Below are 23,770 nucleotides of genomic sequence, written 5' to 3' on the forward strand. Positions count from 1 at the left end.
TTATAGTCTTTCACTTATATGTCACATTCAGCAAGTGACAATATATATATATATACATATATATATGTATATATATATATATATTAGTTCATTTAATATCTATTATAGGGCTATATGACATGTTAAGGCTTTATGTGTGTGTGGAGAAGGGCAGACTGTACATGAGTGAGTCGTGACCCTTGAGCAAAGCACAGATCAGTCTGTGTGTCAGGTGTTCACATTCCAACCTGTGAACGTGTTGAACTTTGTGAGCGTGTTTTAGCAGATGAAAGCATTCGTAACACTTCATGTTAATAAAGGTTGGACTCTGGTTACGTTGTTACGGTTGTTAAGTTACGTCGCTACGTTTTTAGTTGGAGACCATGCTGATTTTTCTAACCTTCAGCAAGTAGTTTTGTTGCTTAAAGCTAACTAATCATTTCACAACGTTAACCACGGGGCATTATGCATGCTAAAGACAATGTTGTTATATCTTTTACATTTGGCCAATGCATGGCAGGTTAAAGTTTGGGGGCTTGGGGCTTACCCACAGCTTGTTATGAGCGCTTGTCTCTCTCTGTGTGTGTGTGTGTGTGTGTGTGTGTGTGTACAGTACATAAAGTGCAGTAATTTCACGCTCCTCTAGCTCAGGCGGAGCTGCTGCAGCCTCTGATCGTCCACCCTCCTCCCTCTGCTCTAATGACTATTGATTATTAATTGACTCTTTCATGAGATGTGAGCTCCTCTGATTGGTTTCATATCACAGAGTTCACATGAAAATCTGATCAACCTGATTCATGAGCTCATTCTGGTTTTATTGGAAGTGCTCAGTGGACTGCTGCGGCTGAGCGAGAACAAAAGGAACACTGCACGTCATCCTCTCACAGTAGAAGTTTACAAGTGTTTTTAAACAAATACAAAAAATACATATTTTATGATTTCATCCTTGTTGATAGTATGACAAAAGAGAGGCCCTATTTACACCTGGTTTTAACATGTGCACTGTATGTGGATACGATAATGACGTCTGATCCATAGATCTCTGCATTTACATGGTATTCAAATTCATTCAATTTGCAAATTAGTGAGTGAAGCTGGAGAGTACTTGCAGAGACCCACTCATTATTTTATTACAAATACCTTTTAGCCTGACTATATTGCCAGCCTGGCCCCCCCAAGCGTCTTGACACAGACGCCCTTTAGTGGTTGTATGAGACGCACCAGGCTTTCAACTAACTCCAAAGTAAACCCATCAGCGTCATTATCAGACGCTCCGAGCAACTGACGCAGTATAAAGTGTAAGAAAGTCCACTAAGGGTTTGGCGGATGTGTCAAACAAACACTGGACTTTTACTCAGGGTGCCTGCGTTTGTGTCCCATGTGAAACCAAAAGGTTGGTTGTTTTTTTTGACGATGTTCTGTCACGTGATGCTACGTCTTTGAGTCACATGAGTTTATGTCCGTAGCCTAAGATACGCAAAAAGCACACACTCAAGCCATGATGTTTTTTCTAACCCTAACCACTTTCTGTTGCCTAATCCTGATGGCCACCGTTTCACAACGTTAACCATGTGTTATAACGTTAATCCCCAACCTTTTTACAAAGTTAATAACGTGTTACAAAATGAACCTTGACTGTTTCACAATGTTAGACATCGTTGGAACGTTTTCAAATATTAATCACGTGTTACAACGTTAACCACGACCGTTTCACAATGTTAATTGTGTGTTATAATGACAACCACATGTTACAACGTTAACCGCGATCGTTTCAGAACGATAATCATGTGTTATAACGTTAACCACGTGTTACAACGCTAACCGCGACCGTTTCACAATTTTAATCATGTGTTACAATGTTAACCGTGTATTAGAACGTTAACCTTGTGTTAGAATGTTAACCATGTATTTGAATGTTAACTGTGACCATTTGACAATGTTTACCTTGTGTTACAATGTTAACCGTGACAGTCTCACAATGTTAACCACCAGCAAACCATCTGTGTCAAGACTCTACACCGATACTGTCAATGTGTACATAGCATTTTACTCTTACAGCTGGGACGACCCTCTCTGCCCTGTCTGCCTGTTCGTTTGGCTGCTCTCCTTGCAGGTGTTGGAGGTGGGTGTGGCAGAGTGGAAACACCTGAGGCCATTAGCAACACTGGCCCTGTGTGCCAGTGCACCCTGTATTAAAAACCCTCTGGATTCTCAGTGGGTCGCTCTCTCCTTCCTGAGACACCCATTTTGGTTTTGGTTTTGGTTTTGGTTTTGGTTGCGGTTGCAGTTGCGGTTGGTTTCCACACTATACAACACTGCATATACACTTTACACGCACCCACTCACTTACACTATTGAAATTACTGACGTCACATGTCACTGTTTGTATTTTATGTTACTTTAAACCTAATAAATAATTAGTAAACTGCTTCATTGAATGCATCTCCCTTTTTTGTCATGGCCGTTCGGCCCGGTTTGTGACACAGCTGATTGGGGTTAGGTAAGTATGAACTACTTTAATATACAGTTAGGCGTTTAGTCCAGTGGTTCCAAATCTTGAATCTTGAATGCTCAAGTCACTCAAGTTACAAGATGAATATTGATGACAAGCTGATTCTCAGCATAGCTCCAGATAAAAATAAATAAATAAATGAATCCTATTTATTTAACCGGGGCAGCAGTGAAGCTCTACCCGACTTTCAATTTGTCTCCTCGCTCTGCCCCAAAAATACTTCACAGGTTTGACTGTCCTAATTTTGAATCAGAAGCTGCTTCCAGACCCCCGTTCACTTAAAAAAAATGCAGTACAACTGTAGATTCACATAAAACCAAGGGTGGAGGCAGTAAAAACACGTAATGCTTTGGAACGGGTGAAGGTTTCCAAATGAAACCGGCGTATAAAACAGTAGATGAGCAGCGTAATCTCCACGTCGTCACCCATTGGTTTGTGGACTGACGTTATGAAGCCTCGAGTTCGGTGATTGCGGCCGTCGCCATCTTGGCTTTTTTGCAACCGATCAATGGAAGTTACCATATTTGGAATGTGGAGGATTGACGTTAAGAAGGCTCGTATATTGCTCTGGTAGCGGCAGCGACCTGTCAATCACAGTAAGCCCGCCCTAAAGCACACACTGTTTTATGGTCTATTTGACTCTAAATGGACCATCATTTACTAAATGAACATCATGCTGTATTGAAGAAGACTTGAAACTAGAGATTGAGACCATAAACTCATGTTTACAATGTTTACTGAGGTAATAAATCAAGAGAGAAGTAGAGTCATTTTCTCATAGACTTCCATACATTCAGAATTTTTTTGCAACCAGATGAGTCGTCAGTAGAGAGAATACAAGTTTTAAACCACTTCTGCATCGGCTTCACTCCGCAGAACCGGAGTTTTGCCACTTGGGTGAAGTGCAGTCAAGTGAGGTAAAGGGAGGTGCAATGCAGTGCGGCAATACAGTATAGTGAAGTAAAGTGAGGTGAGGTTAAGAGGGATGAGGGAGCATCATTACAGGGTTAGCTGCTCTCTAAAGAAAAAATAAATCCTGATGGCCTGTTTTATCAACCCGAAGCTGATACGCCAATATCTTCATCCCCGATCTCTCCTCATCGCCTCCCTCGCTGCTTTCAGTATCATTTTACTTCTCGTCTATCTGTGACACTCATCTCCCACACTGACTCCTTTTCTTCCCTCAACCTGTTTCCTTAATTTAAAGGATTTCCAAACCCTTTCCTCTTTCTTTCTTTCTTTTGTTTCTCTTTTCTCTGGTCTAGTTTTTGTTCTCTGTCCTTCCATCTTCTCTTAAAAAAGTTCCTGCTTTTATATAATATGAATAAGTTACTGTTTAGTTGTTGTGTGTAACTTAATTAGTTCTAGTTGTAGGCGCTTAGCCTATACCTTTTCCTCTGGACCCATGTCTCTGACAGCAGCACTGCATTATAACAATGATGCCAAATCTGTCTGCAACAAAGTGAGGTGAAGTTAAATTAAGTAACTATTTATTGTCGTAGGCACTTCGTCTGTCCTCTTGTCTCTGTACTGTACAGCAATGTGTATGAAGTGAAGTGCAGTGAGGTGAAGTAAAGCAAACTGAAGAAAAGTAAAGTAAAGCTTCATAATATACTAACCAGCAAAGTGAGGTGCAGTGCAGTTACAGAAAATATGCTAAGTAAAGTTGCCACTTCTCTGGTAGCAAAATGCTATTACACTGTGACAAGAGTGTGTGGATGAAGCATTTATTTGTTTGATTTTTCATCATCTGTCAATGTATACGCCTGCCTACACATCAGGCCAATGCTTACTTTACCATTGAAACACTTAATAAAAAATATAACAAATATTTAGCATTTTTATGCTTGTATTAATGTTTCTAATTCTCAGTTTTACTCTAATTGCGATCATTATTATTGTTGCACACTAGTCTTTTAGCAAAGCCTTTAGAGATTCCACAGCACTGAATGGGCATGTACCAAATGGTGTGGTTGTTTTATTTGTATGTAAATCACGTTGCACTGCTTTTGTATGATATGGTGCTAATACAAATACATTTGAATTGAACTGAAATGCAGAAATGCAGAAGTCATTATTCTGATATTGTGCCGTTACCTTGTGTTGTACAATATCACATTAAAAGACTACAAACTGCAGCATTGTTCTCACACACTGTTCACAGTTTGTGATTGATCGGCTCAAAAATGTATTTATTAAGAACCGTTATTCACATCCTATTTCGGGTCTGAGTTGTGGGAGATAGTCCCTTTTCCACAACTGACAATTTGGTTTGTCATAGCAGGAAGAGCACTACAGGCTCAACATTGACGAGGACTCTGTTCCACTCAGGTGTCCCTGTAAGCGGTCTTTACGGTTAGTATAACCGTATCATTAACTTCTCCGGAGATGATCAAATACAGGTGTATCCAGACATCAATTAAACTGCAACTTTAGAAAAGAACAAACAAATTGTAAAATGTTTTGCAAAGATTACATTTTTTTTTTGTCTGCAAACCAGTGTTTTTGAGTATGTTAAAAGGCGAACTGAAGCGAACCCTTTTAACCCTTTGAGATCAGGTGTCCGGTTATATTGTGCCCTGTTTAACAATATGCAAAAATAGAGATTCCTTTGAATTGTTATGTGAAAATCCAATCAGCTTTTCTTTCTGTAGAACAAAAGAGGACGTGTGCTAACGTAAGCTTGTACCAACCAATGTCAACCAATAATATGACATCCATCCATCAATCAATCTGCAACTTTTAGCCACAAGGCAGGTGAGTAGCGCCAACAGACCTCTGTAGCTCCGTATCGCGCTACATTCTAAACCCGTCCACTTTCTGGCTGTCCAATCAAAAGCAAAGCATATAATAAAAAGGTAAACCCTCTGATATTCAGTTTCACTGGGGAATACGTGACCGTACGGAAGCTAAAGACGCTCTTACTTCCTGTTTTACTGGGACTTCAAGTGTGTGACAGTGTGAACACACTACGCACTCAAAAACCTATATGTGTGGATCAGGATCAGGGACATAGCTGGCGTTATCACACATACAGTTATGACCAGTCAAAATGCCCACTGTAAGACAGTCTCAAGCAAAGAAAACTATGATATTCACACTTTTCTTTTTTCAACAACTAAATCAACACCTTTTTCCTCCACACATCTACTGCCAGTAAACTCCTGTTACTGTAAAACTTGTAGCTGAGATATTACATAATTTCATGACTTTTAACTCCATTTACTGAATCAATTGGAAACACTGGAGAAAAACTGCAACACTAACTGGGAGAAAAGGGACTGCTACTGTGTGTGGTAGAAAGAGCAGCATTTGATTTAAAGTCTTAGGATCTTAATCTGTATGTCTGTTTGACAGCCTTCAGATCCCTTTGTGTGCGTGCGTGCGTGTGTGTGTTTGTGTGCGTGGGTGTGTGTTAGGTCCTATCAGGCCTTAAGCCCATGTAGAAAGGTCACTGTTGAAATATCAGCAGCCATGGCAACCCGTCTCTCTGATGTCTTCATGTGTCCATCTTGCTGTCCATTTTACATTTGGTGTAAAATGCTGGGCAATGATTGAGTTTACCAAGTTGAATCCATCACTTATATCTGTAATCCCACAATGCTGAGACAAAGAGCTGATAAACAACAATCCCTCAATAATTAGAATAATCAAAAGTGTATATATAATAAATATTTGTCTGCTGATATATGTAAGGGATAATGTATATTGAGCTGGTCATTATTGCAAAATGAACCCCGACTTAGTGAGCAGGATATGTTTGCAACGTTACAAATGCCTGGTCTGTACCGTTTTACAAAGGACTCCTTAAAGGTTTACAAAGCATTTGGTAATCATTAATAAATACATATAACATATAAACGATGAGCATGTGCAACAATGAACTGATAAAAATAGCATAAATGGCAGCATTAAACACTATTAATTATCTTGTCATTTGTAACAGTTTATATCTAAGCATTTCCATAACACAAAATAACATATTTTAAAGTCACATATTGTAAAAAACAAACAAACACCTAATGTTGAACATATGGATATACATGTTGCACAGGAAACAAAATATAGCCCCCCCCCCCCCCCCCCCCCCCCGCGTCCCTCTGCCTCCATCAGGACGCAGAGCTCCGCCTCGGATGCTGCCGTCCATCTGATTACCGCGATACAAGAGCTGCGTCAACTTAAAGCGACACGCGCCGCTTTCATTAATTAGACTACCGGAGAGAGAAGGAGGAGGAGGGGGAGAGTTAGGGAGAGAGAGGCGCCGAGGATGCAGATGAGGAGAGGGAGCAGCATCCGCCGGGCGCCACCATCTTCTCCTCCCTGCAGGAAGCCGCGTGTCGCCGCGTCACTTCGCAGCCTGGAGGACACCGCAGCTGTGATCTGAGCTTGCAGAAAAAGAAAAACCTCCAAGACCCCCTCCTCCTTCTCCTCCTCCTCCTCCTCCTCTGCTCTCCATTCTACGATGCGCGGACTCGCCAGTGCGTCACACACCGTTCTTCCTGTGTGCGTCGTTTTCTCCCGCTGACGCGTCGCAACCTCCTCGCCTCATTATTCTTAGGTCATGAGATCGGCTGCAAAAACACGCGGCCTCCCGCTCTACGCTCCTGGCTCCGCGCGTGGACTCCGTAGCCTCCATGGCCTCTGTTAAATGGCGTCGATAAATCTGCGGTTCGCGCGTCCATGTTCGCCTGTGCGGCCTTTTACATTTCTGCGCCCTCTGTTCGCCGCCCATGCGTCGCCGCTGCCGCGCCACCGCATCTCCTCCTTCTCCTCCTCTTCCTCCTCCCCGCATGGACTCTGAAATCCACGTGAAGCGCGCGTCGTCGTCGTCGTCTCCGCGTCCACGCCCCTCGTTCTGCCGCTGATGCGGTGCGCCTGGGTGCTCGCCGTCTCCTCGTCCTGGCCGCCCGGTGATCCTCCTCTGGCCCGGGGGGTCCGGTGTCCGCAGAGAGGCAGGATGGTGCGGATCGTCAGCGCGCTGGGGCTCGTCATGTTCAGCGTGGCGCTGCTCATCCTGTCGCTCATCAGCTACGTGTCCATCAAGAAGGACTTTCTGCTCAGCACCCCCAGATACGGATCGAACGGAGGACCCAGGATGTCCATGTTCCACGCGGGGTTTCGGTGAGTTCCGGGGGGGGGGGGGGGGGGGGGGTCTATAGAGCTGAGTGTTTGGAATGTAGTTTTAGTGCTGTTAGGTGTGTACATGCTGACAGGGTAGAAAGAAACAGCTCAATGTGACCTAGAGTGTATACAGCCTTAATGTGCCATTTCATTGATTGTCTTAAAGCCTCATGAATGATGTTCCTTACTGTTGTTTTTTTACATATAGTTTCCCAGATGAATGCTCCTCTCTCTGTTTGTGCTGGAAGAGTGGAGCAATGTAACCGTTAAACATGTGAACTTTGCCTCCTGAAAAGGTGCAGCAGTGATCCGCCTCAGATGGAGGCCTCTGTGCTGTCTGAGGCCCGGCAGCTCTACTCTGCTGCTGTGCTTTTCATGCAGTGTTTGCCTATCGTTTGGTTAATTCGAACCATGAAGTATTAAAATGCTCACTCTCATCATTTACACACTATAGGGCCAAACACCCGTATCGACATAGTTAAGTGTGCTTTTGTTCCGGGGCTGTTTTTAATGGTTTGGGAGCCACTGTTCCAGCAGTATTCTATGCTGCAGCATACAATGATGATGTATTAGACCAAATAATGTGCTTCCAACTTTGTGCAACCCTACAGCCAGACAGAACAGTGATATTGGATCATTTTTGCTAAACTTTTACGTCCAATGATAATGTTTTAAAAACTGTTTCTTATATTTAACAACAGTCACTGGGTCTGGGCGCAGGAGATTTTATTACGGTCGCCAAATAAATGTCTTTCATCGTCTTTTTCTATTTAACGTTTATATCTGCAGTTAACCTGTAAGCAGCACGAGGAAGACTGAATGTTCATATTGTTCTGATAATTATAACATTGGATCTAATATGAAAGGTTAGCGTACATTCTGTTTGTTTATCTGATGAGAAGAACGAGATAGCCTGTTAGCTCTGCTTGAATGCATTCATTTGGTCTCATTTATGAAGTATTTAACGTGCACATTTGAATCTCTCGTGCATAAAACAACGTTGTGATTTATCACACGTATATCTCTTTAACTTGGCTGGTTCACCTCTTCAAGATAATATCAGGTGATGTGTGAATGGCAGTAAAGATGGTTTAGGAACGTTCATTTACGTTTTAAATTCGCTCTTCTCATGATTCATAGACGAGACCTGTCGTCAATCTAGTCTCGGCGGTTTTGTCATTTTTAAAAAGTGGGTCCCCAGAAAAGAACAGTTTGGGAACAGTGTTTTATGTTACGGGTAAGGTTAGGGAAAGGTCGTGGTCATAGTTTTTAAAAAGAAGACATGAACTCTTTGATTGGGTTTGCCGCTCATCCACCATTACGACGCTCTTACTCTGTTTCCTTGGCCTCGCTCCCTCATTGAACATCGGTACAGTAGTGACTGTTAGTTGTGTGCTTTTGGTATTGTTCACTATTAATGCGTTTCCTAGGATGCCTCGGTTTGGGGAAAGTTCTTTGCTGGAAAAAGGACATGTTGCCATGACAACACATCATTAGCAGACGTGCTAAATAGGGTATCGTTAGGATTTTATTGATACAAGTACTATTATTGATACTGCTTATTGGCTTGGTTCCTTATCGATACTCTTATCGGTTCTTTTACATTTCTTTTGAGAGAAAAAGAGGCAATAAATTAGAAAAGAATCAACATTTTTTTATTCTTCATATGTAAACAAATAGTGTTTCTTGAGCAGCAATGTTTAAATAACTGGGTCATGGCTGCAGCCTCAGCCCGACAATCTACAAAAAGTTTCCAAATCCTTAAAAAACAGTCGCAGCTAAACAATTAAGTTAAGTGACTGGCTTTCCTTTATTAGCCTGTTCTTATGCTCAAACTCCGTGTGGCATCACTAACGTTACCTGCAGTGAAGATGGAGTGGAGAGCAGGGCCGTCCTTCAATCAGAGGATCGGCGGTTCGATCCTCAGCTCCGCCGGTTGCATGTCGATGTGTCCTTGAGCAAGACACTTAACCCCAAAATTGCTCCACTAGCTGTGCCTACGGTGTATGAATGTGATAGAACCCGAATTGTAAGTCGCTTTGGATAAAAGCGTCTGTTAAATGACTGTAATGTAATGTACAAACAGTAGAAAACTGAGCATTTCTGCAGATTGCTGTTCTGCTTGTTGGTCACATGTTGTGATAAACTGCTGCTGTTTCCTCCCTTACTTGTGAGGGTTTTATTGTATTTGTAACAACGAGATTCTCAGCATCTACTGGAGTAAAATGGAGCCACACTTTGGATCTTTTTGTTCTAAATTTCGCGACCATTTTACGAACTGCCGTGCGACTGGGTTGGTGTCTCATGCTGTACTGAGCCGGAGGAACTCCACCCCTCGTGCAAAGACAGACACAGAGACAGAGAGAGGTTTTCAACGCTGCTTCTTTCAGCAAAGATCTCACTCCATAACATCTAAAGTACCGATAGCGGAGCCATTAACTCCGGACCTTATCGATACTCCTGGTTTTTACTACAGTATAATCGGTTCCCCTTTAGAACCGATTTTCGGGGTGCATCCCTAGTGCTAAATAACGTGACAAAGTTTCAATGACCACAAACAGGTGATGAGATGATGGGCCCCTGGTTATACAGACGCCTAAACCCTCAGCCTAGTTGAGCTAGACAACTAATTACATGTAATATAGTAAATATATATCTGAATTCATATAAAATGTCATCCGATATGGAGAAGATAATAATCTAATAAACTTTTAGGACCTAATGATTTAAATAAAAACTATTCAAGTGTTTGTTATGGGAAGTTCATTTACCTCAACAATAATTATCTTTTATTTACAGACGTCTCTTTCCTTATATAGGTCTATGGGGAAAAGTCATTTTGGGCAACATGGCATCATGTGACGGACCCGGAAGTTGAAATTCCACTGTTTGGCCTCTACTTCAAAGCCTGGTGCTCTTCCTGGGGAGCATGTCTGCACATACGCAGTATATTTAGCGAGCGAGTGAGCGAGCAAGAAAGGGAGATTGATAAATGTATTTTTGCATTAACATTACCTATACAACGCCATAAAACTCAGATTAGCCTACCACAACAAAACAACAACCACAGACAGCTAAATAATTGGCTACAATAGCCAAAAACGCCTTAGGGATGTTTTAAAAAGCCCTTCCCTTCATTCCCAATATGCCACTGCAACATTAACTCCAAAACATATTGTTATCATATTTTTATATCATGGAATGTTCAATCCATATTTGTTGGCATTTAGCCTTTCAAAAACAACATTTTTAATGCCCGGCATGAGACGCGCCATAGCCCAGAGAAACGTGTAATAAAAGTCAGCGTTAGGCGTAAAAGCAACAGATTCCCTCATTTGGCAGCATCAGCATGAGAATAGTTATAGTTATAGCAATAACAACAATATGCAACAAGTGTGGGGGGAAAAAATGCAACCACTTCAACGAGATGGAACACTGTATCAAAATGAGCAATACAACTTCAGTTACACACACCAATGACGTTCACTTGAAGACAAAATTCAACCTGTCCCTTTTGGATGAATTTCTCGATTAGCCGGGTCATAAAGCTGATCCAAAAGAACTCGCTTTTATGGATGCTGCACAGTCGGTATTGTCCTTTTGTGTTCCTCGCATATGATTTCATCAATTCGAGGGCAGTAAATGGGGCAGTAAATGTCAGGAACCGTTAAAATCAAACATAGTAGTGCATGGTGCTGATTCATGCTGTCCCAGAGTCCTTCATGTTGGAAAGGTTAGATGGGTCTTTCCCTGAACATCTGCAATGGAACACATCACAGACAGTTCTGTTTTCAGCTGTGCAAAGTCAAAGTGCGAAGGTAGTTTCAGGTAATGCAGTCTTTAAGGTGGTGAACTGTTTGGGTTCCAGAAGGTAACGGAATGAAATATACATCTTAAAACCGACTTTTGCACTTGATTTAAAATATTGTCAAAAATGTCACCCTCAATGTCATTCTCGCTCGTGAGCGAGAATCTCCGTGGGCTCTCCGTCCTGTCTCGAATTTTTTTTTTTACATATTTGTTTTTGTGGAATGTTTGAAACACCGGTGTTCTGCACAGTCTTATGTGTTTTCATCAAATGCTTTAGAGCAGTGGTTCTCAACTGGTCTGGCTGCGGGACCCACCATCACCCCTTAATGACAAGCCGCGACCCAAATGTTCAACTTCTCAAATGTATTTAATGAAAAGATGGTGCAGTTTGAACCTGAGCTGAAAATGTCCTCTGCAGTCGTAGTATAGGGAGTTCTCTTGTGCAGATAAATTGTTCCTGTAAGTCCCCGTCCCACACGTTTCACGTAAACGAGTAAAACTGCTTTGTTTGCTACGTCTGTAGATTCGTCCATTTGTAATGCAAAATGACCACTTGCCTTAATTCGAGCTCTGGTCTGTTGTTTGATGTCATCCGACATGTCTTCAATTCGCCTACTTATAGTGTCATTTGACAGAGGTATAGTTTTCAGTTTATCCCCTGCTGATATTAGCATTACAAGGCATTAATGCCAAATATTGTTAAGGAGTGTGAATAGACGGCACTCCGCTGCATAAAAAATCCCCTTCAAAATAAAAGCACAGGATTTAATTTTTTTTTCAGGCAGAGCCCCACGACCCACTGAAAACGGGTCCGCGACCCACCAGTTGAGAATCACTGCTTTAGAGGAATGAGCCCTTACCACTAGGCTACCGAGACGCTCCTCGCAACTCAATTTCAAAGTCATGCATTGATTGACATCTGTTGTGACACATATTGTATTACTTCCTGCAAACAACGGTGAAATATATACTAGGAAAATGAGAATATAGTGGAATTGGGTGATAGTGTTTGATTATGCTCCACAGTTATTTTTCCATCTGGTCACATGGAAACATTAATGAGGTTTTCACATTTTGCCATCCAATTATTCATCTTAAAATATAAACTAAACGTTTAAACAGATTGCAGTAGGGCCACTGTAGTACACCTGCATGTAAAATCATTCTGTAAATCTTTGTCGTTCTTGCCTTGTTTGGTCAGGTGATGCTTAAAACGGTGTCGTTCTGTTGAAGGTTCTGGAGGCCAGCGAGCCGCCCTTGGATCTGATTTACAGCATAAGAGCCGCATTCATTTTCTTCCCGCTTGTAATCATTTTCCTCTTCGCTCGCCGTCACCGTGGGGCCAAGGTTACGCTCAGAGTGAGTTAGATGCGAAGGAGGGCAGCATTTTGAAGAAAAACAACTCCAATGGACAAGTTTCCTGCTGTGGTCGTGTAGAATGAGAGTTTATGATCAAGGGAGTGGTGAAATTTTGGTTTTGCTCTGAATGTGGTGCAGCCAGTTGATGGAGAGTCCATTTGATGGTCAGTCTTTCCTCTGACAAATGAGTTTGGCCAGAATACAATTAAAAAGAATATGTTCCAAATGATCTTGGTGACCCCCTGACCTGTAATCCAGCACCACCATCAGGCCCACATTTCCATTGGACTCTAAAGGTCTAAAGTTGAATTATTCTCTTCGTTGTGAAACTTCACACTACAAGACAAAACTGAATTAATTACATAAATGTAATGGATAACACTAGTCAAAAACTGGGACTGAGTGGTGAAAAAACGCAGAAGATCAAACTAGAAAACTTTAATGACAGACAAAAGTTTCAGAGATGATGTGTGAACGTGATAACCACAATGTGTGGTCGTATTTATTTATTTAACGTGCAACGCTCCACTTGGGCACAGTGGTGCATTGAGATAAATGCTAACGCCAGCATGCTAGCATGCTCACAATGACACTGCTGACATGTTGATGTTTAGCAGGAATACTGTTTACCATGTAAAGCATCTTTGTTTAGCACGTTAGCATCTGCACTAAACACAAAGTACAGCTGAGGCTAACACGAATGTCTTTTTACAGGGAATTAAAGAATAGAAGAACTAATTAATTAAACAAAAGTATTGCTAAAATTAACATTCAGATTTAATGATGGGGCTTCATGAAAAGTTTGCAAATTATTACAATTAAAATGAAGTCTGAACCAAACTTCATGGCAATTCATAAAATAGTTGTCCAGATATTTTCCTCAAAAGTAAAAACATCAACTTCATAGCGGCGCTAGAGGAAAGGTCAGGGGATCACCAAAGTCAACAGGATTCAGCCTCTTGGAACCATGAATGTCTAAACCAAATTTCATGGCCATTCATCGAGTAGTTGTTGACATATTTCCATCTTGACCACAGTGGTGGACCAACTGACAGAACATCATTGCCATCCACAAAGCCACAATGTTTGCATAGCTTTAAAATACCAAACATTTAGCAAGGGTTTGTAAGTTAAAGCTTTAAACCATATTTGTTGAACTGATGGTGGTGCTTGATACAAAGTCAGAGGATCTCAAAAGTTATCAGGATTCACCCTCTGGGAACCACGAATGTCAGTACCAATTTTGGTTGTGCCAATCAATTTTGTTAATGTCAAGATATTCCAGATTGTTGCAAAACCTTCTTCGGGAATTTTTTGCACATTCATAGACCACCATTCAAATAGTTTTTGCAGTATAACTTAGCCCTCTAATGGTCGAGATAAACAAATGTGCGACTATGAAAATACATTACAATACGTTTTATAAAGTTACTGGGACTGAAAATCTGCTTTTGCTAGTTCACCATCACATTTGATGGTAAATGTATTCACTCATCCAGTGACCAAAAATGTGTTCTACTAAGCTTGATTTTCAAAATAATTGCATTTTTATTTTGGCAGTACTTTGTAATTGCAACAAAAAAGGGCCAAAAACTCAAATGACCACCATTTGGGCTGTTATATTACAATAAGTGTTTAGTTGTTACAATAATATAATATCAAGTAAGTATTTGAAACACACTTTACCACTGCATGCTAGGTCTTTATACAGCCTACTATAAAGTCTTTTAGGTTTTCCTCTCTGTCCATAAATGTCATTTTAAAGTCACTGGTGATGATGAAGATAAGAGTGAGTTTATTTTTTTTGTTTTTGTGTTACATTCCTCCTGCAGCGAGAGGCCGCCTCGCAAACCTGACCTGAGGTGAATACAGAGTGCTGACTTTTGAATTCAAAAGACAAGGATGTACTCTGTCTTTCCTTTTCCTTCATTTTAATATTCATATTTTTTCATGGCAGCTTGGTCTATCTATCTATCTATCTATCTATCTATCTATCTATCTATCTATCTATCTATCTATCTATCTATCTATCTATCTATCTATCTATCACCTGTCTATCAACCTGTCTATCTATCTATCTAATCATCAGTGATCTGATACTGCAGCAATGACTCTATGACCCTGAATTTACCCTGAAGCCTTTTGGATGGTGTATGTTGGTTTTGAAACAGCATGAAATAAAGAATTAAAGAGTTAAACAAATTAAATAATATAGAATATGTGATATACATATATGATTATTGCATTAGATTATTCCATTACATTGCAGTAGTAAATACGTTTTTAATTATCTTTGACACAAGTTTATTTTTTATTAAAGGTTCTATTCCTTGATATTAACATGAATCATCGGTATATTTGGGGATTAGTAACGAAGTCCCCAAAGGCCCCCAAAACGTTGTTTATAAATCTTAATCTTGGTTATTATCTTCTGCATGCAAGACAACGTGTACATATAAAGGCTAAAAATAAATATGCAGCATATTTTTAAATCCGAAATATATTGAAACAACACGTTCTTACTCCCAACTCGTCAAAATGGCAGCTTGGTTAACAAGTGTTTAATTACACCGATGCACCGTTTAGCATCTGTATGAGATGCACTCAGCTTTTAAACAAACTCCAATGTAAACCCATTGCCAAAACCCACAACTGAAAAATACAGTTGTTTGAAAGAGATGTTTTCACAGTAACATGAAATTATTGGATGGTCAGAGCAATTGACGTAGTATAAAGAGTGGGAAACTCTGCGTGTAGGTCGGACACGTCAAACAAACACAGGACGTTTACCCAGGAGACAGCTGTTCATGTTCCATGTGAAACTAAGTCAAGGTTGACTTCTCTGACCGTACGTTTATAAAGTAACTTGTGTACTTAAAGCCCAAGCAAGTGCCTTTGTTTCCATAACCACTAAGTAAACCCACATTGGAAGTTTATTTTTTAAAAGACACTATGCATGTCCCGAGTCGAAACTGACACTCCGTCCCTGATGCGTCCAAAACTGACGATAATGGGGTAACTAGAGCGTCATAGTTTGACGACTGACGTGTCGGTATTTGATGAGTTGGGAGTGAGAACGTGTTGATTGAAATGTCCTGCATTAATACAAAAATCCAGTTCCAAGTCTTGATACAAAGAGAGACCTTTCCCAACTGCAATGTACCCAACTTTAGTATTCCCACTGTAGTCTTCTGGCAAATTCAAGTTGGTAGCTACAGTACATTATGCTGGTCCAGATTCAGCCCTGCACCTCTCTGGTTTAGCCTCACTGGCTTCAAAGATGGCGAACAGTGCAATAACAAAAATGCTGGAGGTCTGACTGCCATCAGATCAAGGTCAAACAGTATTTACACGTACTTTTTAAGGTTTGTCTTAAACCTGGGCATCACAGAGGTGGGGTTTAGCATGCAGGACGGTAAAATCACAGAATGTTTGAATGAGCCTCCTCAGTGATCAAACTTCTGACGCTGTCTGAACTGTCCTGATTGAGTAAATTCCACCGACTTCACTCTTCATGCGAGATTAACCAAGCTGACTCACAAATACTATCTGACCAGCTGTGTCTGCCATAGCTAAATCTTGTCCTGAAACCTTGACATTTTGATGTTAATCTAAGGCAGAAGATTGGTGTTAAAAAGGCAAGAACTCTGTTTAAACCCACTTTGCATTCTGGGAACTCCTCTTTGTCCGTCTTTTCCAGAGTCAGATGCAAAGATCGTTTTCCACAAAGACTTGAGGAAGGTGAAAACTGCAAGTCTAACTCTATCAATGGGAAAATGAATATCTCCACAGACACCTCCAAAGCTGCCAGAATGTTTTATCTTCTTAAATAGCAAAGTTAATTGTTACCCTGCAGAGTTCTAGGTAGCGCTGATACTGGACGGACATCACATAGAACCTGGACATTTTAGACACTCAGGAGTTTCTAAAATACGTAATGAGAAATAATTATGAAATCTTTATAGTCTGTCTAAAGTGTTATCAACTAGACAGCAGGCAGATGTGAAGTAACAAACATAAATTACATCATCTCTTCCATTAACACCTCTACAAAGCATGGCTCCAGTTGACCGTTTTAAATTATTATGGCAAAAAAACATGGCCCGCCATATGCTACGTCTGATTGGCTAGTACTCACTCCCTTTATTGGTTGGGTTAGTTAGGATTTAGCATGAAGAATGAGACTGGTTATGGTCAGAATATCAGGGCAAGCCAATCTGAGGCAGAGTAGGACAGGCCATACTTTTGCTATGGTAGGATTCGAAAATCCATGACGTTACGCATGGTATGACAATCCTCTAACTATATAACCAGCTAGCCAACGTTTACTGCACAATCGACCTGCTGATGTTGGGTCTTTCTGATATCTCGGTTTGTTAGCTAACAAGCTAGTCACCAATCCATCCGGTTGTTGGCTGGGTTTTGGTTTTGCTAGAGTTGAGACAGACCTCAAACTTGGTGACTCCACCATGAGTACATGACTTTTGAGATACTATGTTCAGTCATTGTACCCAACAGTTGTTGGTCAACAAATACCTAACTGCTGCTAAAACCACAAGGTTGCATTTTCAACATCATAGTTCTACGCCGGCTCAATAAACAAGCTGCAAGTAAATCATACAGCTTTTACAGTTGTTAAAAGGTGGATTTTTTTAAAACTTCTGATAAAGGTTAGGCTATTAGTTTTCCTCTGCTTCCACTCTTTGTGCTAAGCTGGGCTAAACTGGACCTTTCTTTGTAGCGATGAAACCAATGTCCATTTTCTCATTTGACTTTGGGTAAGACGGAGAATGTTGTGTTTAGAGAAAACGCGGACTGAATGCTACCAGTAAACAGCAGCATAGACAAGAAAGAGTCAAATGCATTCAAAATGTCAAGGTTTCCATGCAAAAATCAGACATATTTAAATAAGGTTACAAAGTTAATTAATACACTGGTAATCTGGTTAAGTCTCATTTTTTATATTTTCACTTATAGCATTTGAAGAGTTGAGGCTTCTTGCACTGCAAAAAAAAAACAGTGTTCATCTTATCAAGTAGGTCGACCTCATGTTCAGTCTTTAAATGATTTAAAACTATCTCGAAAGTGAAGGAAAATGAAACCAAATTTGGTTGTTGGGGATATGTTTCACTCTACATACAGAGTCTCAAAGGAACTATGACAATTTGCTAAGATGGACAGAATTCCTGCAACAGTTTTTGCCATATTGCTTACCTTCCCACAGTACGCTGGGTTGATTTGATTCTAGACAAGAGGCTGCGTTTACACTGAGCTGATAGTGTAAATCAAAGTGTCTGAATCTGTTTTTCACTGCAGCTGGTTTCCTAAAGGAACAAAACCCTCACATATCTGCTGAATGGTTCAAACACTTGCACATTTCAATCTGCTTCTTTTTCGTGAAGAGGGTGGTACTGAAACTGAAATATCAGTTTTCGTTCATTTCCTGCAGAGCCCAGTTGAAGATTTACTGTAATTTTTCAGTTTTTCCGACACTGACATCAGGAAACACGAGCGGTCAGATGATTTCACTATCAGTTTCAAAGTATTTCCACATCAAGTTTAAAATTGACGTGCAAGATATTTAAACTAAACCAAGCAGGTAGTTCATCAAATTGAAGTCTTTCTTTGTCCGTTATCTTTGTCAAAACAAAATACAATAGCATCATTACTGCTGCTTGGATGCAAAAAAAGGTTACAATCCTATCTCAGATTTGGAGTAAATTTGCTCAAGATTTATATATTATGTTTGCGCACAAATCCAAATAATTACAATAAGATTGCTAAGGTATTGGCTTCTTTATAACTTGACTGCTTGTATTTCTTGGCCTGTCAGACAAATTACTTTTAATGCATTGCAATGCATGTAAATGAGGATATGTTTTGCATTACCTACAAACCTTGTTTGAAAATAGCTATAATGCTCCTCAAAACATTCTAAACTGCAAGTGGATGAAGCCGACCTCCTCTGAACACTTGAAGACTGGGTTAACCTCCGTGTCTCCCCTTCCTCTTCCTCTTCCTCATCTGTGTAGCTCCCAGCTGGCATTGAAGTATCTGGATCCAGCTTTCACTCCTCTGACCAACGCTCTCAGCGAGGACCTGCAGAACTCCTCGAAATGGACCTACAACAGTTCTGCTTTTCTACAGCTGAAGTAGGTTACTCCGTCTGTGGTGGGTTTTTTGGCTGTTCTGAAGGTCATCATGCTCACAGCAGTGAGTACTAGTGGTGAACATATTATTCAATTAGAGAATAATATATGTTGTGTGAACATATTGTTAAAATGTCTTATTTTATACAATAAGCATGGAAGTTTAATTTCAAAAGTCAAACCACTAAAACTGACACACGATCAGCAGATTGTTTCCCAAACAGCTGTAGTGACTATAAGCACCGACGTTTTAAAGTAGTTGGAAACAAGTCCAAGTCAAGTCTCAAGTCTTAAGTCTTGTCAAGACCAATGTGTCATGTCTATTCTCCAGACGTATCAAAGCAAGTCCAACACAATTCTCAAGTCAGAGACAAGTACATGTCAAGTCTTAAGTTTTGACGAAGTCTTAACTCAAGTCTACAGTTCTTGAGGGCTGGTCCAAGTCAAGCCTCGTTAGCTGAGACATGTCCAAGTCCAGTCTGAAGTCAGCTGACACAAGTCCAAGTCATAACTCAACTCATTGTTGAGGGCTGGTCCAAGTCAAGTCTCAAGTTAGCTGGGACCAGTCCAAGTATTGTTTCAAGTCAGCTGAGACATGTCCAAGTTAATTCTCAAGTCAGTCGAGACAAATACACGTCAAGAATTGAGTCTGATCAAAGCTAGAGGAAGTGTTAAGTCCTTAAGGGCAAGTCCTAGCCAAGTTTTTAGTCAAGCCTTTTGTCATGTCCAAGCAAGTCTCAAATCAAGTCTCAGGTCTGCTGTCTTATGTATTTGTTCATTGTTGCGGCTTGGATGTTTTTGCTTACAAGCTTTAAGTCAAATCAGATCTGAAGAAACTCTCACAGTTGCCAAGTCAAGTGGAAGTCCTGGTAGAAGAAGAAATAGATTTTGTGCAACCAGGGAGCTGAGATCACGTTCAGATAAACTGATCATCAGATGAGAGAGAGCATTTCACTTTGATGTATTTTAATATCACAAAATTGGGTTTTATCAGGTTTGTAGGGGCCAAAGGGTGAAGAAACCGATCAGCAACAATACAAGAGATCAACTGCATCAACATCAACAGTCTTCTTAATCTGCACATTAATCATGTTTAATGCAGATTTAATTGTACAAATGGCATTAACTGGTTTTACTGTGTTTATAGTTCATGAGGTCTGCTCATCACTGGGTTTAAACCCCCCATAAGCTTTTTTTCCATTAATCTACTGTTTGTCATTATGTTTACATTTTGTCTTGGTTACTGTGCCAAATGTCTCGTCTAAAATTGTGACTGTACCATACAATGAGCAGAGCTGTAAATTAAGCTTACATTCATTGATAAGCAACATTAAAGAGCAGTCATACTTTTAAAAAAGTAAATATTTCTAAATCTATTTTTATGGCTCAGTAGTTTTTTCTGCCATTCTGAAAGATTGTGTTTAATGTTAAAGGGTCACGCATTTAATCGTGCATACTGTATAATTCAGATGCAGATATCACAAATTAGAAAACACTAACATTGTACTAAAGGTTATTGGTTTATGTTTATTTTTGTGTAATTCTGGTGAACTGTGGCTTTACATTTGATATCTATTCATTTAAAAAAGCCAATGTTTCAACACAGGTTTCCCAAACTTATTTTGTTTTTTAAAAACTAGCAGGAGGTGGACATATTAACAGCAACACCTGTAGTATACCAGTGGTGTTCATACATTGCGTTGCTTTATGTTCAGGAGGAGGGTTCATACTATTTTGTCCACCTGGAACAACCTACTGTCCAATCCAACACCATTATACTGTGTAGGTATTGCTATTATTGTGTCCACAAAAATGTCTTGCAGAAACGAGATCGCTCAATACATCGACATCCCCCACAACTTCACACTGACAAGAGACTCAGTTCGAATCGGACAGCTGATGCACTACGACTACTCCAGCCACAAGTACGTCTTTTCCATCGGTGAGAACTTCCGCTCGCTCCTCCCCGAGGTCTCGCCGATCCTGAACAAGCACTACAACGTCTGCGCTGTGGTCGGCAACAGCGGCATCCTCACCGGCTCGCGCTGCGGCACCCAAATCGAGAAGTTTGACTTTGTCTTCCGATGCAACTTTGCGCCGACCGAGATCTTTAAGAAGGACGTTGGGCGGCGGACCAACATGACGACCTTTAACCCCAGTATCCTGGAGAAATACTACAACAATTTACTGACTGTGCAGGACAGGAACAACTTCTTCCTGAGCCTGAAGAAGCTTGACGGCGTCATACTGTGGATCCCGGCGTTTTTCTTCCACACGTCTGCCACGGTGACGAGGACACTGGTCGACTTCTTCGTGGAACATCGAGGTCAGCTGAAGGTCCAGCTGGCCTGGCCCGGAAACATCATGCAATATGTCAACAGGTAAGACACCCAGTAAGACTGCGGTACATTAACAACAAAGACCCCATCTATTAATATTATATAATGACATCTTAACATGAGCCTTTGCATTTACTTTAGGTTTGCGTGGCTGTGATGCTACTGCCGGTGCTGCTGTGGGCCGACGTAAAACTATCATGCAGCACACGTGTAAATGTAACCTGCAAAAAGAAAATGAAATGTGAGAGTAATCAACTGAAAACCGTCCGGTTTCGATAGTCTGACGATCGATCAGGGTGCATTTCTAACTATGTTCACTGCACCTCTCAGTCATTTTTCTGCTCGTCTTGTACACAATTAGACACATTTACACCTGGTAAAGATGGTCAATGCTGTCTCCTATAAAAGGTAGCACACATGTTACACATTTGTTTCTCTGTAAAAACCTGTGTTCACCAGTCTCTCTCGCTCTATTTTTATGTCTGTTTTATGTCCCTATGTATCTCTGTCCTGTTTGTAGTAGTTAGTGTGGTTGCATTGTATTGAGCTGTACTCTTATATGGCAAAGAGGAGATTTAGGCTCCAAAGCCGGATTATAAGGAAACAGCTATTTAGTGAAAGGTATGGCACAGAGCTGGGACTGTGTGTGTGTGGAGAGGGATTTAAGTCCGGTGCTTAGTGTTGTTGCAGCAGAATGGGCCGCTCGTACAGTAGCGGCCTAATCTTCACCAATCCCATTAAACCTACCTGCTCTGGAAGAATTACCGCGTTCAAGCAGCTCAGTCAGCTTTCAGCACCTCAAGGACTCTTGGGAGGTGGTTTTGTTGAGGCCGGTTTGGAGAGTTCCCCCTCTGTGTTTCTACGGAGCAGGACTGCCTGATAAAAAACATCAGCAGTAGTCATTATTTTTTTATTTTTTTCTCAGATTCTGAAATCATTGCTGTCAACAGTTTATTCTCAGATTTTTGGTGAATGACAGTAACAATTCACCTTACTTAAAAACCTAAGGGGAAAGTACATGGGCTAAATCTAAGGAAACGGGGGGATCTTATACCTGGTGTGGACAATAGGCTGTCTATAAGAAGTGGACGTAGTCATCGTGACGTCACCCATTGGTTTGTGGACTGCTGTTATGAGGCTCGAGTTTGACAATTTCGCTATTGCCATCTTGGATTACGGCCGTCACCATGTTTTTTTTTCGGTACCGATAAATAGAAGTGACCATATTTGGAATGCAGAGGAGTGAAGTAGTGACGCCGGTCGCCCCAATGCAAGTTTTGAGACACTTCCATATTGGCTTCACTCGGCAGAACCCGAGGTTGGCGCCTGGTGTGGACAGACGCTGCAAACCGCAAATGTCTGAAAGCTACAAAAATAAGCAGAAAGGCTTTCCTCACCACAATGTCAGTAAATATATATATACGAAAGAGACACTATTTGTTGCGTATACCACCATATATAGTCATGTGAATCAAGATATAATATTAATAACAGGTGGGAGCGTGGGGCACTAACCACGTTCTAAGAAACTAGCATTTTTGATGCCACTTTTGCCGCAATGCCTGATTTGGTGTGAATGCAATCAAATACTCCACGTTGAAATATCTAAGGTTCCGTTAATGTATAATTGTTCTCCTCACTTGTGCTCAACAGCTACTGGAAAACCAAGCAGCTGTCGCCGAAGCGCCTGAGCACCGGCATCCTGATGTACACGCTGGCGTCGACCATGTGCGACCAGATCCACCTGTACGGCTTCTGGCCCTTCGGCTGGGACCCCAACACGGGGAAGGAGCTGCCGTACCACTACTACGACAAGAAGGGCACCAAGTTCACCACCAAATGGCAGGAGTCCCACCAGCTGCCCGCCGAGTTCAAACTGCTCTACAAGATGCACACGGAGGGACTGCTGAAGCTCTCCCTCTCCCACTGTGCTTAGGGCTACAAACTGCAGCAGGTGCGGCGCTCCTTTCCGGACTCCTCTCCAGCGCTTCCACGGGCCAGAATTGTCAAAATGATGAGGCAGACAAGGGAAGACTTCATTATAATTTGTGGTTGGTGCAATGGGTTAAACTCTTTTCAGCCCCAAAGCCACATTTGACGAAACAGTGCAAGTAACAAAGAGTCTATTCTTTTTCTACTGCTCAAGAATCTGAAGACGAAGAAGACTACAGTTCTGGAAAAGGTGGCTGCGGATGGACTTTAGGGTGATGTTGCTTTTATGGCAGAATATCACAACCTTGAATTGCTTCATGGTGTTTGTAATCGCTCGTCGCTCTTAGGACTGCAACTACAAATTAGAGGTGAACGCTGCGTCAAAGAAGGTAGATCCCTCCTCCACTTCTATGAGGTTAACGCAGTTTGGGTCCTGATGCAATGGGGCCCCGAAAACTGAAAAGTTGAACCTGGCGCAATTTTTGTTGAAATTGAACACGCCCGATCCGATATCTGAAAGTGCACATTGCTCGTAGATTCAAATGCAGAGATTGTCACCCTGACAACTT

The 23,770-nt window shown here is 41.2% G+C and overlaps 1 protein-coding gene across 1 annotated transcript; it reads left to right on the forward strand.

The window, feature by feature from the left end:
- Positions 1–7,448: 7,448 nt before the first annotated feature.
- Positions 7,449–23,205, forward strand: st8sia3 (ST8 alpha-N-acetyl-neuraminide alpha-2,8-sialyltransferase 3; the record flags this gene model as incomplete). Its single annotated transcript, XM_079179652.1, has 4 exons — positions 7,449–7,612; positions 18,814–18,933; positions 20,754–21,311; positions 22,923–23,205. 4 exons carry the CDS (start codon positions 7,449–7,451, stop codon positions 23,203–23,205), a joined length of 1,125 nt encoding a protein of 374 aa, XP_079035778.1.
- Between the last annotated feature and the right edge of the window lie 565 nt (positions 23,206–23,770).

This window comes from Pholis gunnellus (assembly GCF_910591455.1).
Source record: "Pholis gunnellus genome assembly, chromosome: 18".
Taxonomy (NCBI): Eukaryota; Metazoa; Chordata; class Actinopteri; order Perciformes; family Pholidae; genus Pholis; species Pholis gunnellus.